Below are 17,690 nucleotides of genomic sequence, written 5' to 3'. Positions count from 1 at the left end.
TTCTCATGCCCGTTCCTATAAGTTGAACCATAAGTTTGTCTTATGTTCACATGGAATACTCTTTTTCTTGCATAGATTAGATATAGTTTGAGTTTTGCTTTAAGTAGGATATGTATGTTGAAAGTCTTTTTATAAATTAAAAGCCAGATTCTTTTAAAAGTCTTCCATACTTTCTGTGTCTGGAATGAATCTAAATGTGAACAGAGCTTGATATTCAGGAATCCTGAGATGAATCCTTCTGAATATTGAAGAGTAGTTTGGCTCCATGCCTCCTAATTTGTCAGTCTTCTATATTTGATTAATTACAAGTTGAGCTTCGTGAATGATGAAGAATAACATATGCACGTGCACTCACCCACGCATTTGTTTAAAGGTGTTTATCTGGAATAATTCACCATTTCTGATTCTTGAAATTGAATATTCAGTTTAGACTTGGAGGGAGTCAGATTGTCAGGTGATTCTTGTTATTATTTACATGTTTGGCCATGACACACACACACACACACACACACACACACACACACACACAAGCTATTTGGCCATGACACACACACACACACACACACACACACAAGCTATTTGGCCATGACACACACACACACACACACACACACACACGCAAAACACTATGTTGAGTGATATACTGTCACGAACCTGATGTGAGCTGAGCTGAGGCTCAGCCAGGAAGTTCCACTGCACTTTGGCTTATTTGTTTTTTTGTTAGCCTGAGCTGGATGGTGTGTGAGAAGGCTTGGATTTTTCCTGCCTTTCCAAGCCACAGGGGAGATGCTGATCTCTGCCAGGCCTGAAGACCACCAGGTGGGGCAGTGGAATTGTATGCCAAGGTGTCTAGCTCTGAGCAGTCCTGCTGGGTCTCCACATCCCTTCTAGGCAATGAGTGGATCAGAAAAGTGTTACCATACATGGGTGGCTGGTACCCTGATGTGAAGTCCCCAGGCACATGGATAGACTGATGGACTTAATCTTAATGACCAAAGGCAACAGGCTGCCATTGTCACCATAGTACACCATGCAATGGGAGGACACAGAGAACCCAGGCCAACTTCCTGGCCATGCATTTTCCCCACCAGTGTACATGAGAACCCCTCTGATGATGAGAAGGCCATGTTCAAACAAGGTTACATTAGCCAGCCTGCCCTTGTCCTAGTCCTTGTCATTGTCCTGTGAAATGTGATGTCTGGATGAATGGACATTCATCAACCTATCTGGAGGTGAGCGAAAATGGAAGGGTTTACAGCAGTAATTATTATTTCAAATCTTAGGTTTTCCACTTTATGAACTGTATGCATTTCTAACATTACAGAGACTTTAACCTGGGAGTCAGATATCACCTTATTTAGGCTTCTAGTTAACTCATAATTCTTTTTTGTAAAGTTGCCTCGCTTTCAAGTCAGCTTTCCTTTTTCTTTTTCTTTTTTTTTTTTTTGTTGTTGTTCCTGGGGTTTGAACTCAGAGCTTGGGGACCTGGGGGCTGTCCCTGAGCCTTTTTTGCTCAGGACTAGTGCTCTCTACTTTGAGCCACAGCACCATTTCTACCTAGTTTTTTTTTTTTTAATTGTGAAAATACCGTACAGCAGGGTTACAATTACATGAGCAAGGTAATGAGTACATTTCTTATCAAGCATTGTTGCCTCCTCCTTTGTTTACCCTCCCCTTCTCTCCACCCCCGCCACACCAAAGTTGTGCAGTTCATTTTTCCACATGACAACTTGTATATCTCATTGCAATGGGTCCACCTGTATCGCTATTTAAACAATTTGTTTTTTCCCTTCCCCTCCCCAAATTATACCAACATCACTACCCAGTTTTGAGCATACGATTCATGCAATTGGATGTTTCAAGTTCTATATTTTCCACTTGCTTCCCTCTTGATGCCCAGGAGTTCTCCATTTGATCTTTAGCAAGCCTATTCAGCATATGTTACAATTAATTTTGGAAAATGAGTACTATACTATATGGCCAATTTTTTTTTTTTTTTGGAAGGTCGTGGGTCTTGAACTCTGGGCCTGGGCACTGTCCCTCAGCTCTTCACCTCAAGGTGAAACAAGTGAGCCACAGCACCACTTCTGGTTTTCTGAATGCTTTATTGGAGATAAGAGACTCACGGACTTTCCTGCCTGGTTGGCTTTGAACTGTGATCCTCAGATCTCAGCCTCCTGAGTAGCTAGGATGACAGGCATGAGCCACCAGCACCCGATTTATATGGCCAATTTTTAGAATCTTTTTTTTTTTGAAACGTTGGAAGTCATAACATCTGACTTAAAAACCTTGTGCATTGTTGGTTTCTGAGGAATAAGTAGAGAAGTAATATGCCTTTGTTTAACAGAATATAAAACGAAGTTTTAAGCTGGGCTCCAGTGGGTCATGCCTGTAATCCTAGCTAGTGACTCAGGAGGCTGAGATCTGAGAATAACAAACAATTTAAAGCCAGGATCCTGGGCAGGAATATGTGTGAAACTTTTTTATCTCTAATTAACCACCAAAAGGCTGGAGATAAAGCTGTGGCTCAAGTAGTAGAACCCTATTTTGGAGCTAAAAAACTAAAGAATAGTATCCAGTCCTTGAGTTTGTGCGTCAGTACTGCTCACACACACACACCCCAAAAAATAACAAAACGAAGCTTTCAGCCCTGTGCCCTTACTTTCTCTACATTGATTAAACATACCTTAAAGATTATATATTTGGCATAGATGAATTTTTTTGGTCTTTCTCTGTGTTTAGAAAGTTTCACCTACTCATATGTTTTTTGCAAACGTTTGAAAATAAGCATTCATATTCCAGAGGTCAGGGGAATTAGAAGAATTAACATTAAAGACTTTTTCATGTGGCTTTCCTATATCCTGCTGGGAAGTAGATGTCACGCCCATAATACACAGGAGGTCATTGAGGGAGAGACATTAAGTAATTTGTTTTAAATGTAACCGAATCAAGACACACACCCAAGAGAACCAGTATTTCTTCGAGTGCATCACATTTCCTCCCTAGACAGATTTTGCTGTGGATGATGGTGTGAATAGCTTGCAAAACACAAATGGCAAGTATAAACTCATGCACCCTTCTTTTGCTTTTCCGCTTAAGAAAACTGACCCCAGTGGTTTGGAGGACAGATTCTCCTTACGTATCTGTAGTTCCTTCCAGCTGTCTAGCCTTTCTCCTAAAGCCTGTTCCATCATTGTGTTTTTTAATCCCAGGAAGAAGATGAAGTACCAGACGATGAGACTCTGAACCAAATGATTGCGAGACGCGAGGAAGAATTTGACCTTTTTATGGTAATGTTGCAGACAGTCATGGAAACCAGTGCTGTCCTCCTCGGCCCCTTTCTCTGTTAACCAAGATGCCCGCAGCCTGCTGTACGCTGGCACAGCTTCCTCGTGGAGCCTGGGCCTTGCCTTCAGTTCAGAGTCTGCAAACTGGCTAGATTTAGCTTGCAGACATATTTTGTTTGGCCCACGCAGCATTTTTTTAAAAATTTCACAATTGTTGCCAACATGAAAAGAATCCTGATTTCTGGCTGCTCTTGGAAAAGGAGATAGGGCAGTATCAGACTCACAGCTTTGTAGGGAAATAGTTGGCCAGAGCTGAATAGCAGCTACACCCTCTGGACAGGCCATGTGGCTTACAGCTTTCCATAGAACCCCCATACCTAGATTACTTCTAATCCCCAGCCCTTGATATTCAGGAAACCTGCCAGGCTCCTGTAGCATTTGAGTTTACAACTGTGCTCTAGCTGGCTCCTTCCTGGATCAAAGCAAATCTGCTCTCTATAGGCCCAGGTGAACAACAACTAAATAGGGCCAGATGTGCCCTTCCCCCCTCCACCCCCCCACCCCATAATTGTAGCAGAGAGTCTGCTTAAGCAAATAGGAACCTTTGAGATGTGTATAAAGGAAGATAGAGCCTCCATTCAGAAAGCAAAACCTGCTGCATTTCAAAGTAGGTGGCAAAGAACCTTGGCGTTTGAGAATTTACTATCTGTGGTTTCAACCCTGAAGTTCCATAATATACAGCATCTGTAATGTTGCTGAAAGATGAATTTGATTTACCTAGGAGGCCTGCTTCAAGCCAGTGTTTGTGGGGATCAAGACTCTTGGCTGATGTGAGAGGCCAGGAAGGCTGTTTAATGGTGTTTACTGTCTTCATAAGGTTTTGGTTGTTCTCTATATCTTCAGTGACCAGAACAGCCCTGGGCATTTCCTAGTCAATGAATAGATATTTATTGCATGATTGGTGATATTTCCCAAGTTGCAGACTTTGTCAAGATATCAGAATGGCTCAGGATATGAAAGTTAAGAGGCTCCCTACAGTATCTTCAATCATTTTGATCTTCATCACAGACATTTAGTCTGATTTGTGGAAGGAGTGAATGCATACAGAAATTCAACAAATGCATGCGAAGTCAAAGCATGACTTCGTATGCATTTTTTGAATGCAGCAGAACGCTGACATCCCAAACTGAAAAGTCCTTAGATCTCAGATAGGTGCACCTGTATGAGCAAAGGAACTTGCACAGGACAATGTGCTGGAGATGCAGTGTCTGAGACGGAACTATAAGGTAGAAATGTGAGGCAGCAATGACAGATTTTTTTCAAGGAAAGGTGGACATGTACATTTCTGTGTGCAGTCTCCAAATTTCAGAAAGTTGGCAACTAAATTCAGGACTTGACTATTATACAACACCGCTGGCCAAATAAAATATAACGTCAGGCCAAATGGGACCCAGAGGGTTTGTACTCTCTGCCTTCTTAGCCTAAGACAGTCTGTGTGGATGCTTATCTTATTTTTGTGGGGTTTTATGTGATTTTTGTCTTGGGAACATTGATTGTGTCCACATTTAGCGATTCATGGTAAATGGAGATTAATTCTGGAGAAAATGCAGGCAACCATAGCAATAATTCCTAAACTCCTAACAGTAGGTATGGACTTCCCCTGCCCTTTTCTACCTTTGGCCCAAATGAGCCGCTTTACCCAGGTGAAACCATTTTGGAAAGGCCCGCAAGAAGAATTAACAGCCAAGACAGGTTGTCACCTGTGGTTGTCACCACAGTTATAGCTCATATCATGTTTAGGGAGATTAGAGGTGTACACTGGAAGTACTTGTTCTCTCCCTGAGGAACTTATTAAAATATAGATGACTGGGAAACTCTAAGGCAAGAGGCCCCAAGCTTCCCTGGCTGTCACCGATTGGCAATCATTCTGCACTGCTATGAGCTCAGATACTCTGAAGACACTGGAGAGAATAAACTGCCTGACATGGCACAAATTGGATGAGAACACTCAGAGTAGCCTTAAAATCAGGGAAAAGGAATACTCCTCCTTTCTTGCTTTTGGGCTGGGCAAAGAAAAAAAAAATAATGAACATCTGCCCCAGGCACTGGCCTCTTTTAACTTCAGAATGTATTACCAAGCAAAGAAACAGGCTTGTAACCTGTGAGGCTTGTTAGTGAACACAATTTTTTTTTTTTGTAGGCACTTTGATTTTTGTAAATTTTCATGCTTTTTTTTTTTTTTTAAGGATGGCTTCTATTTGGGGATTTTTATTTATTTATTTATTTAAACCTTCTAATCCACTAGCTCTGTCTTTAGCCAATTCACTCTTCATTAACACCTCCACCAGGGGGCAGGAAATAAAGTTAGAATCCTTCCAGCGACTCTGATTAAAAAGTTTAGTGAGAGGCAGGACTGGCATGTGAGCCAGGAAAGCCTCTGAGGTTCAACTATGTGAACTCCTTATCCATGGTTATAAAAGACTGAGGTCTGTGTGTAAAATGAATGCAACTTTAACATCTAGTGTTATGTCATGGATACTGTAGGCACCATAAAAGTGAGTAGTATCTTTGAAATGTTTCTTTTAAATATTTCTGTTGTTTCTTTTAAACATTTAGCTTCAAAAAGTAACTTTTCCATGTTGCCTTACCTGTGGCTTTTAACTGAAAAAGGATTTTTCTCCACAGCCCAAGATACTTAACTAAAACATTTTTCTGCCATATAAATATTAGGCTTTTAGATGCTATGTTCTCTACAAAGGCGAGAAATACTTTTAAAAATAATTGCAAGACTTAATACTTGGATCTCAAAGCATGTTAAGTGTTACTAAAGAAAAAGTTATCCTCCTTTTTGAATATGACTTAAGGCTTTTTTTTTTTCTTTTTTCTTTTTTCTTTTTTGCCAGTCATGGGGCCTGAACTCTGGGCCTGGGCACATCCCTCAGCTCTTCAGCTCAAGGCTAGTGCTCTACCACTTGAGCCACAGATCCACTTCTGGCTTTTTCTGCTTATGTGGTGCTGAGGAATCGAACCTAGGACCTCATGCATGCAAGGCAAACAATCTACCACTAAACCACCTTCTCAGCTCCACCCTAGGCTTTTTTCTTACTGGTATTTGAATCTCATGTAATTACTAGTCACTAGTCACTTTAAGCTTACTATACCTACCTTTCCTGAAATTAAAAAAAATGTTAATAATTTATTTTAATCAAGTAGATTTACTCTACCAGCTCTAGGCCTATCCATAGCCTACATTAATTTACAGGCTCTGGTAAAGAACCTGTAACATTAACAACATTAACAACAAAAAGAAGTTTCTTTTTTCTTATTATCTAATAACTGTCAGAAAATAGCCTCGTGCAACCTCTCTTTCAGATCCAGCTGTAAATAAGACATCCTCTATGTGCTAATTATGACAGTTTGGAGAATTTCATTTCTGATAGCAAAGCATTAAATAGCAGGATTAAGCAGAGAATTGCAAGCTAAGTATAGCACATGACAGATCAGGATAGCTACATTTATCTACCAATGGGACTTTACCACACCCCAAGCCTACCGCAGCCTAGAAGTATAGTGGTTTCCCAAAATGGCAAAGCATGTGTTTAAGGAACTTTGTGCTTTAATTTTTAAGTAATACCTAGAAGTCATAATTGGATTTCAGAAGTAGTAACTTCATTTGTATTTTACCAGTTTTAGTTTTTTTAGGAAAAAATATACAAATCAAGTCACTGTTTTAGTACATTTGAACTGAAGGAAGAGGGAAAAGGCAAATAATTTAATGATTGATCTATTTGAGTGGGAAATGATATATCTCACTAATGATATATAACTTGAAGTTCAATGGCATTCAATGACACAGGCATTTTGAAGACAATCGAGAGATTTCTCTTAGGGAGCACAGAAACGGAGGGAGGAAGGTGACTAAATGTAGTCATTATATTTAATGACATCATATAAACAATGAACTACATAATTTGAGGGTAGTGATGGGAGGGAATAATGGAGGAGAGCAAAAGAAGAGATGACGTTGACCAAAAAGCTGTACTTATAGCCTGACTTATGGAATCACAATCCCTGTTTACAATTATGTACTAAAGGTAGTAGTAGTAGTAGTAGTAGTAATGAGATTTCTCTTATAACTTGGCCAGTTGATAAGCGATTACCTCTGAGGTCTGTCTGTGTGGTATAATATTCTCATAAGAGCTAAAATTTTTAAAGGTAAATAATGGGGAACATATTTCCCATAGTGCCCGCGGTGGATTGAAAATTCAGTGCATTTATAATAACTGACTAACCAAATCTGCCCCCTTTTCTATGTCCATCTGTGAGTAGCTCTCCTATAGTAATAGTGTGAATCAGTCCTTACCCCCAAATCCTCTTGAATAAAGAGAAAGGTTCTTAATGAATCTTCTGTTTTATATGCCCAGAGAATTCATTTCTTCCCAGGAAGCAAGGATTAGTTCATTTTTATTTTATTTCATTGTCATGGAGCCTGAACTCTGGGCCTGGGTACTGTCCCTCAGCTCTTCAGCTCAAGGCTAGTGCTCTACCACTTGAGCCACAGCGCCACTTCCAGCTTTTTTCTGTTTATGTGGTGCTGAGGAATCGAACCCAGGGCTTCATGCTTATGGGGCAAGCACTCTACCACTGAGCCACCTTCCCAGCCCAAGGATGAATATAGTCAGATCCCTTGTTGTTTTTTGTGTGTTTGTTTGTTTTTTAATGCATCCTCACCTTGGATTTTTTTCTAGTACTTATGAGAAAGCTTTATGTACATAGACCAAGAAGAAGAATTCCTGAAGAGTATCTTTAAATGCAAAACTAAGATGCAAAAGCTGGTACAGAGGACAGGAAGGGATTTTCCTTTGTGGAGATCAGAGAGGCCCAAAAGGACCCTTCTGCATTGTAAAAACAAACAAACAAACAAAACAAAAAGCTGTGTGCAAATTCCAGTTGTGTAGCCACGTGCTCTACACCCTGGTGACGCTTGTCTCCTGTCTCCAGCGCATGGACATGGACCGGCGGAGAGAAGATGCTCGTAACCCCAAGCGTAAGCCACGCCTGATGGAGGAAGATGAACTGCCCTCTTGGATTATCAAGGATGACGCAGAGGTAGAAAGGCTCACGTGTGAAGAGGAGGAGGAGAAGATATTCGGCAGGGGCTCTCGCCAGCGCCGGGATGTGGACTACAGCGATGCCCTCACGGAGAAGCAGTGGCTCAGGGTAGGTGTGGCTTTGGAAAAATCAACCCTGGATGGTTGCAGTGGTTTCGGTGGCTTGGAGAAATCAAGAGGAACTGGGATCCTCTGCTGTAGGTCAAGTTGTTGGTACCAGGGAAAGGACTCTTGACGATAAGAGTCATTCTGCTGGTGGTGCACTGGAGTCCTTTTACATTTCCAGGTGGTACTTAGAAAAGATCCAATGAATAAACCCCCCCCCCCCTTTTTTTTTTCCTAGAGCAGAGGTGGCCATTGGAAGCCCAAAGTTATTAGAGCTATGAGACCCACTGATGTTTTTATGACCAATTGTCTGGTCATGCCTCACTCTCTCAAACTAAGAATTAAAATGGAGAAAGGGGCCTTCGAGATCTTTTTAATTGTTCCGTCTCATTTCTTGGTCTTTAATCGGGCTTTTACTTCTGGAAGGCCTGCAGAGAGAGTTCAGAGAGGACAGATAGTTCATGGTGTTCTAGCTGTGTTTAATTCGTAGAGGCATAGCCCATTTAGGTCTCTCTTGGTCTAGTGAAGTGATTTGAAGTCCAGAAGGGTTGTGCTGTGAGTCAGGACACACAGCTGGAAAGAAATAGCAGAATCAGTGGGTGTTGATGCGTCTGTGTGCTCAATTTTGTTTGGATTTGATCCATCCATTGCAAACACAGATTAGAGCCTGGACTGTGGGTCACTGATGGTTGGGAATGTTATTCTCCAGTTTGTGTTTTAGGGTTTGTTGTTGTTGTTGTTGTTATTTGGGGGTTTTCTCTTTGGAAAATAATGATTTCTCGTTTTGAGTGGGGAGTGAAATCTCCTGCTGTTCCTTGGAGATCCCAGAAACGCCAGAATGCTCGTGTGAGGTGCGTGTGTGAGTGTGGAGGCCAGTAGGGTGCTTTCTTGGAAGGGTTGACTCTGCTGGGCAGAGCAGAGCTAGTGCCTTGAAAAGCTCTTGGGGCATACATTCATTCCCGACCCAGGCCCAGTAAATGAGAGCTGGAAATAGTAAGCGCCTTTGGGTAAAAACCAAACCAAACAGGAGCTGTGGTTGGGAGCCTTTCTTTTCATTTTCTCCCAAGAGAATGCAGTTCCCCAGCTTTTCAAGATGAAGATTTTTAGGGCCCAGCCATAAGTAGGTAGGTGGGTAAAAAGGCAATGGGAGGATTCTAAGATTGGATATCAAAGGCAGATGGGGCTTAGTGCCACTTGAGATGTGATTCACTCAGGGTGTCGTATGATAAGAGGAGTGTGACCTGAATTTCGAAAAGACTGAAGTCTGCGCCATTCTGAAGACAGGCTAACAAAGCATCGCTCATATTCATGGTTGAACAATTGCATCGAGAATGTAACTTGTGTGTCATTGTTTGCCTGTCCTATCCAGTGATTCCAGAGACTTCACCGTGTGGGACTGTGAATTTCCTTTGTTCTTTTGTCTTAGCATTAAGGCTGTATCTATAATCATTAAGGATTTATTCTATAATGGGAAGAGTTTTTGTTTAATATTCATTTCTGAGCTCAGGAAAATGCTATTCTTTTTTTTTTAATTTAAGCAATAAATTAAGTACCTGGAGTATTATTTTAGAAAATGAAATGACCATAATCAGGACCAACATTTTAAAAAATCAATTTTTGGATGTAAATCGTCTTCTGACTTTATAAGCGAAATAACCCTGTTTATTGGGCTAGAATGTCACTGAACTTACCTCTTGAGCTATAATCATTGAGAAATACGTTTAAGAAAAGTGACATGAATCTTGGAAAGTATTTGAAGTTTAAGACACCTTATTTTTTCTCTCTCTTTTCCTCAGCTTGTATCCGTGAAGATTAGCACAATGCCTAGTATATTCTAGACACAAGATGAATGTTTGTAAAAATGAAAGTGCAGTGCTAGGAAAGTGGAAGTCACTAACTTAGCAGTAACATTAGGATTGCAGTTCTCTTTTTAGTGTGTCTAGGAGACTCCCTTTCTCTCCACAGCAGATACATCCATAAATGGAAAACTAGTTTGTCTTAAGAAAGTGCCCTGTAGATATCAAGGTTTATAAGTTAACCCTACGGTGCCTTGCAGCATGCCCAGTTCTCCAAGAAGATGGAAAGTATTCTCAGTTGAGCTTTGGTGTGAACGTATCTCCTTGTAATGAATCTTTTGAAAACCCTATGCCCATATGAGTCCACAACCGTGTTGTTAAGTAGGCAGGACACAAGATTAATAAGAACACCCTTTGGCACTCACAGTGATGCTTACTGCCCTTCCTTTTTCCTGTTCACCCAGCAGCAATCCTGTCTGATAGCAACCTATTCAGTTTTGTTTTAATAAAAAGGAAGTCCAGGGAGTTTCTCATGGGGCTGAAAGTGAAGAGATGTTCTTCAGTGCTGATGATTGAACACATTGAGCAAACGGAGCCAACATAGCCCTGAAAGGGAGATTGGCAAGGACTAGTCCTGTAAGAAATGCTCTAAGAGGGCTGAAATAATTCTGCTTTTTCCTGGCAATGTTGTACAAAGCCTGCTTGGCTGAGGCGTGGAAGACACATAGCATCCCAGAGTTGGAAGGCAGCTGAGTGGAGCTGCTAACACCCCATCTCGTGCTTAAATCACACTCTGCAGGCCTCGTGCCGAGAGGCTGGACAGCCTTCAAAGGAAGCATACTACCTTTTTTGTCTGCATGGCCCCTCCAGTTCAAGGTCAGTTCAGATTGTCGGTCTTCTCCTCCCTTTGCACAAGATCCTCTTTCCCTGTAGCTGCTGTTTACTGGCCTCGATTCTAGCCCTCCGAGAGAACAGAACAATATGCTTTCTGTCTTTGGCATCATCACAGCCTCACAGATAAAATATTGGAGGACTCATGATCAGTATGGAATGAACTTCTCTACACTCCTCCTTCTTGTGAACTTTTCTCCTCCCTTAAGGTCCAGTTCAGTTGTGTCTTCCCCCCTCGTGCCTTGGCAGATGATTCCTAATCACACTTCCCACAGTGCTCTCAATTACTTTGTTGGTCCTTCTGTCACAGCCCTACTCTAACTTTCCCATGTACATGGTCATTGCCAGCACGCCTGGTTCCCTGACTGGGTACTAAGCGGAATCTATCTATGCCTTGTTAGAATTCAGCACTTCCATATGCAAGTAAAATACACCCTGATCGCCATGTTGAAATAGCCCCAGCATGAGGTATATGGTATCCTGAGGTGTAAGAGAATAGATGAGGATAATGTGCAACAGATATTCCCTACACAGCCCTAACCATGGACTTGCCCAAAAAACAGAATCAGAGCTTAGTTCTCAACTCACAGAAAAACCCTTGGTGAGAGTTCCTGATGAATGAGGGCACTCATTTTCCACAAAGCCGTTCAGAAATCCAGCCTCTGCCAGTGCGGTCAGCTCCATCCTCATAGCTAGATGGAACAACATGGCCCCATGAGTGTGGAGTTCTAATGGGCTGCTCCTGAGTGGTTACACATTGCTTCCACTGACATCCCACTGGCTAGAACTGGCCACTGAGTAGCCACTCAGAGGAGAGGAAGAAATCGTTTCTGTCTGCGAGCTCAGGAGAGAAAGATTTTAATGAGCAACCTACCCAGCAGTCCCTGCCTCAGCATACTTAGGATAAATGTAAAAGATAGTGCTGCTTCTCTTGAAAGCTACTATATAGTTTTATCATAACCAGGTTTTATTTTGTAATCAAAGTACGCTAACAATTCCCACAGTGCCCCGGAGAGAATCTAATTAGTTGAAGAATTCTTACAGTATTTTTTTTTTTCTGTATTCATACTGTTGTAATAAGGAAGATCACAGTTTCAAATACAGTTGTTGTTTTTTTTAAAGAAATACTTTAAGTGGCTTTGAACTCCCTGTTTCCACTGAAACTTAAGTGCTTTTGATGGTAGCCATTCTCAGGTTTACATCATCTTTCTGAGGTGGTCAACATTCTCATACCCAAGGGGCTGTTTCCTAGCATCTCTAGACACATCTTCCTTCCCCAAATAGCCTGGGCAAAGGTGGAAGCTAGTGTTTTCGCATGGCGTTGGGGCAAGCACCTTAATTCTCTCCCTCCCTTTGGGACACAGTGAAGGGCTGTGGTCTGCTGTAGTCTTGGGAGGTCTTGATATGCATCTGTCCCAACCTCATGCTCCTGGAGACTTTGATGAAAAGAGTACTGCATTGTGACATACCATTTAGAAGCCCGGCCTCTTTGGCCTCTCAGTTCTCATGTGCCCTGTTTAAGACAATCTCTCAGCTACTTCAGGCAAAGTGTATTAGGATGAAGTACAACTAGCCTGTCCTCAACAGGTGTTCAGTTACCACCAGGCCTGTCAGGCCTAAAAATACTAAAATCTGATGGCTGGGCAGGTCCAAGAACTTCTTTAAATGAGCAATACAGAATGCCTCACATTATTTTGTCAGAGTTGATGACCATCTGAACATATGGCAAGGGACTGTCTCAGAGCTTTGCAAGGTGTTTTTGAGAGATCTGAAGCTCAAACGCTGTTAGCTTTCTAGTAAATGCCTCTGTGAACATTTCTGGTGCTCTGTTCCCATGTTCCCTCCCAGCTCCACCCTCCTCAGCACCCTGGGTTTGGATCCTAATGGGACAATATTCTATTTATACTCCATCAGCAATGCTTGCCACTAACTACTCAGTCAGCAAAGACCCCATGAGGTCTAGGGGCTCAGTCAAGACTGACAGGGTTCTCACAAACCTTTTGCATTCCATAATTTGCTAAAAATGACTCACAGAGCCTAGGAAAATATCTCTTGTGACTATAGTTACATTTACACAAATCATGTGAACCAGCCAAATGAGGAGAAGCAGAGGCGAGGTCTAGGAGGAACTCAGAACTCCTTGGCCTCTCTCAAGGAGCGTGATTCTCCTAGCACATCAGTGGGTTCTCCAAATAGCTGCCCACTGAGCTCCGTTGTTCAGAGTTTTAATTGAGCCTGCATTAGGTAGGCACAATCAGTGAAATCTCTAGCCACGTGATAAACTCAGTTTCCAGGTTCTCTGCCCTCCCTGGAGATCAGACTGAGTATTATGGTTTGGAGAGTGTCCCCAGATGGGAGGGTGTGGGAATATGATCGAAGTACGTTCTATATATGTCTGACCACTGTTAAAATTCACTAGTCAATGGATATATCCATCGATGGGTCCCTATTTTAATGGCATTGGGAAGTGGCTAGAAGGTGGAGCTTGATTGGATGATTAGATCTCTGGGAGTGTGCCTTTGAAGGGTATCGTGTCTCCAGTCCCTTCCTGTCATACTTTCTGCTTTTTGGCTGCACTGCTGTGCGCAGCTTCACTATGTTGTACCCCTCCTCCGTCGTACTCTCCTCCAGAATGCTCTGACTCACTGCAGGCCCAGAAACACAGAACCAAGTGATTGTGGACTGAAAGTGAAGACAGATCTTTTTTGACCTTTAAATCGTTTCTAGCTTGTATTTGTCAGAGCAACCAAAAGCTAACTAATACACAGGGCAAAGTCTTGAAACGTTTTAAGAAACATCCCAGGAGATGTCCAGACAAATCCTTTATTGCACAGCAGGTAATAGTGCTTTTCAGGCCTGACCTGATATTTCTCTTCCTCTTTGCTCGCCCCCTTACCCCATGGAAGATGGTTCCGTACGTTGCCTTCTTGTCATACAGTAACTTCCCAGTGCTTTGCACTGCCCTCATGAGGATTCACTGTCTGCCCTGCTGGACTCTGGATTTGAGGGACAGCTTTGAGACTGAGCCAGGTACAAAAGGTGCAAAGTTGATAAGTTAGCCACATGATAGACAAGCAGAGAGCTTTATCATTGTCGTATGTAAGGAGCGTACTGGGGTGTTTCCGCAGTTCTAAAAAGCAGGGCCCGTCTTTCACTGGGAAATCTTACACATGTTCTTTTAGGGAGATTTGTTACTTGTAGAATATGCTTAGTCTGGGGCTGGGAAGGTAGTAGAGTGTGCTTGCCTCCCATGCATGAGGCCCTGGGTTCAATTCCTCAGCACCACATAAAAAGAGAAAGCCCCGCAGTGGGTGCTGTAGTTCAAGTGGTAGAGCGCTCGCCTTGAGCTGAAGAGCTGAGAGACAGCGCCCCATGACCAATTTAAAAAAAAGAAAGAAAGAAAAGAATGGGGCCATAGTCACCGGTTTAAAAGAAAAAGATGGCAGCGAAACAACTCTTGCAGAGAATGCAGTACCATAACGAGCAACGTTTTCTGCAGGTCACCTAAAAAGAATGAACCAGAATGACCTGATGATTTTTGGCTGCTTCCCTGTAAGTTTCTCCAAAGAGCCTTCACTGAAATAAAAACAAAGACAAATGATGAAGGCATGTCATCAGTCTTTTAAAGAGACAGCAGCTCCCTCCACCAAATATAGAAGCCTGCCTTTTAAAATGGTCTGCCGCACCTCGAGGCTGACGTGTCTCTGTCAGGAAAGCTGGATTGAGATTGCTGTTGGATAGTGGGCTCACAATCTTTTTTATAAAGTCCTTATCAAAGCGCTGGCTTTCTCTCCTGAACAGGACATAGCCTGTCTAGAAAGTGTATAAGAGACTATAAATGTGGTTTTAAAATATTCTATCCATTGCTGTTTTATAACTTTGACGTTACCCTGCTGTGCCCGAGGTACTACTTGTGCTATGTTAACTAGTAACTAGTAACTATGTATTGTATATTTGTATATGCAGTATAATTGGTTTGTTTCGGTAATGTCCTTACAAAATATCATTCTGTCTTTCTGTATGAGAACAGGCATTCCATCTACCAAATTGGCAGACATTTCATTCTCTTTTTGTGTTAGTTATTATTCAGATAGGGCCCATATTTTTGCTTGGGCCAGCCTCTGATTGTTATGCTCCTTTTTCCAACTCCCTAGTAGCTGAGGATGAGTATGATCCACGGCACCTGGCAAAGACTTTGACTGAGCCTGGTGGTCCAGGACATTTTTTTTTTTTTCATTTAATTTCATCCATGTGGGTGGTGGTTAAGATGTTACTAGCATTGTAATGTAGCCTTCATTCTTGAGGCAGGGACTTTGTAAAACTGGAGTGACTTCAAAGCTAAAGAGAAAGCAAAACAAAAAAAGAAAAGAAAAGGACTAGAAAGCAATTTCTGAACAACCCATGTTCTTGTTCTTCTTGTTCCTTTAGTGGTTCTGCCAACTTCACAATCCTTCCCTTCCTTAAAACACATAGTACTAACCCTGACTTTCTTTAACTGCTGAATGAGTGATTTCTGCCCACAGCACTTAAAGGTAATTGGAATGCAGCCTAGATTATGTGCTCTGTGTAATACATAACTGCCAACCGGATGGAGAGAACAAATTTTGGAGTATGCCGTTGTCTTCCGGTGGATCTGATGTCTTGCAATCATAATTGTTAAAAGTTCCTCTTATTTGCTAGTGTATTTACCATCTTTCTGAGGGTCTCATGTGACTTCTATAGGATGCTTCCTTTGATATGCTGCACTTTCTTTTGTAACAACCTATGCAATTGGGCTCTAATAAGAGTTTGGTAAATGAAGATGGTGAGCTCCACCCCTTAGATCAAACCTGACAAAGATACATCTAGTGTTATAAAACATCAGGTTACACAAGGGATCTTGAGGAAAGGCAAAAATGCCTTCATTCTCCCTGATGAAAGCACGAGTTTCTCATGATTTCAATTTCTGAATCGTATCATATGTACTGCCTACTAAAGGGATTTTTGGAAGTTTTCTCTTCCCAAAGCTTGATGGTAGTATAAAGAAATTAAAGACTGAAAATATAGTAGGGCGTAACCAGTACCATGCAATGTGGCAGGTCTTGGAATTTCCTTTAGTATCTTCAGAAACTACGTAATGCCAGGATGCAAATTCCTTTTGTTAAGGTGTCCCAACACAGGTCAGCCAAACAGCTACACTTTACACAGAAGGCAGACAAATCCCTGAAGATTCTAGTCATAAAGAACTAGAAATCTCTACCTATATTATATATTTCAAATATATAATATAGGATATAATATTCAAATATCTAATATTTGAAATTGTGTTGAAATACACTGTGAGAAATATATCCTACCATGGATGAACAGGTAGGTTGTGGACTTCTCTCTTACTTAAAATAGTTGTAGTAGGTTAACATCTCCTCTGTATGGCCTGGATGAAGCATGACCCAGCCTGAAATCAGAGATGAGCTGTGTTTCATCTGAGAGCATTAATTATTCCTGGAGATGTTCTTTTCTCCAGAGATACTTTGTTTTCTATTGGCAAGGTTGTTTTGGCTTCTTTTATCTAAAGCCTATCATAGGTAATTCATGCAGGTTTTTCCTGCCTTTATTTGTCAGCTTAAATATGTTTCCTTTGCTTTTGTCATAAGAGATAAGACTTGCAAGAATTGACTTCTTTAAGGCTATTTGGCTTTTAAAATCAGGTCATTCACTTTACTGGGGCAAAATTTCCTAGCAAGCTGCATTTCCTTTTTTATACACAAGGGAGAGCTAAGGGCCTAGAAAATAGACTTGGGTTTTGCCAAATTCATGATTTTTCCCTGCTTTAGGATGGAAATATTGAACTAATTAATGGTGGTAAAAGTCGTGACTTATTTGGGAAAATACTTGACAGTAGTTTAAGATTTTTTATAACTTTCCATACCTATTACTTCATTTTAGCTCCATTGACTAGATGGATTTTGTAGCAGTTGAACCTCCGCGTGTTCCCTTGTGTCAGAATTCAGTAGGGTCAATTCAGCAGATGTATTTGTCCTCTGAGGGCCATCTTAAGTAATCACTAAAAGTTGAGACGCAAGAGAGATGTTTTGATTGATTATTTTACGCAGTTCAATGTCTGGAATTTCTAGTCTTGAGTTTTATCCTTAGAAATCAGGATTCAACTCTGAAATCCAACCTTTGTCTTTCAAAAGGAACCGTGGAAAACTCAATCTGTCTTATAGGTGCAAAGGAGGCTCCGTAATCATATCACTTTTAGATAGAGCAGATGTTCTTTCTTTCTTCAGAGAAATAATCATTTTAGGCATATGTCTATTTTTTTTAAATCAATATTTGGTTGGACTAGTACTTTTTACTTTTAAAAAAGTTAAGTTTTAAAAGAACACAAAGTCTTTGCCTGTGGGATGGGGAGCAGAGAGCACAGTGTAGGAAGAGGTGGGCAGGGTGGTGTGCCTTCATTAGGGCGTCTGGGTGGGAATAGGGCTAAGGATCGTAGCTGTTGATGGCTCCCTGCCTGA

The 17,690-nt window shown here is 41.5% G+C and overlaps 1 protein-coding gene across 3 annotated transcripts in view; it reads left to right on the top strand.

The window, feature by feature from the left end:
• The window catches only part of Smarca2 (SWI/SNF related BAF chromatin remodeling complex subunit ATPase 2), a 171,819-nt gene that overhangs the window by 102,386 nt on the left and 51,743 nt on the right, over window positions 1–17,690 (top strand). For all 3 annotated transcript variants that reach the window (XM_070035677.1, XM_070035679.1, XM_070035678.1), the window contains exons 26-27: window positions 3,213–3,290; window positions 8,289–8,507. In XM_070035677.1, the coding sequence (XP_069891778.1) occupies window positions 3,213–3,290; window positions 8,289–8,507 (297 nt within the window). The remainder of the gene's footprint in view (window positions 1–3,212; window positions 3,291–8,288; window positions 8,508–17,690) is intronic.

The sequence above is a fragment of the Dipodomys merriami genome, unplaced genomic scaffold, assembly GCF_024711535.1.
Source record: "Dipodomys merriami isolate MVZ:Mamm:240054 unplaced genomic scaffold, mDipMer1.0.p SCAF_26, whole genome shotgun sequence".
Classification (NCBI taxonomy): domain Eukaryota; kingdom Metazoa; phylum Chordata; class Mammalia; order Rodentia; family Heteromyidae; genus Dipodomys; species Dipodomys merriami.
Note: the sequence above shows the minus strand (reverse complement) of the source record. Positions and strands in the feature narration are given on the sequence as shown.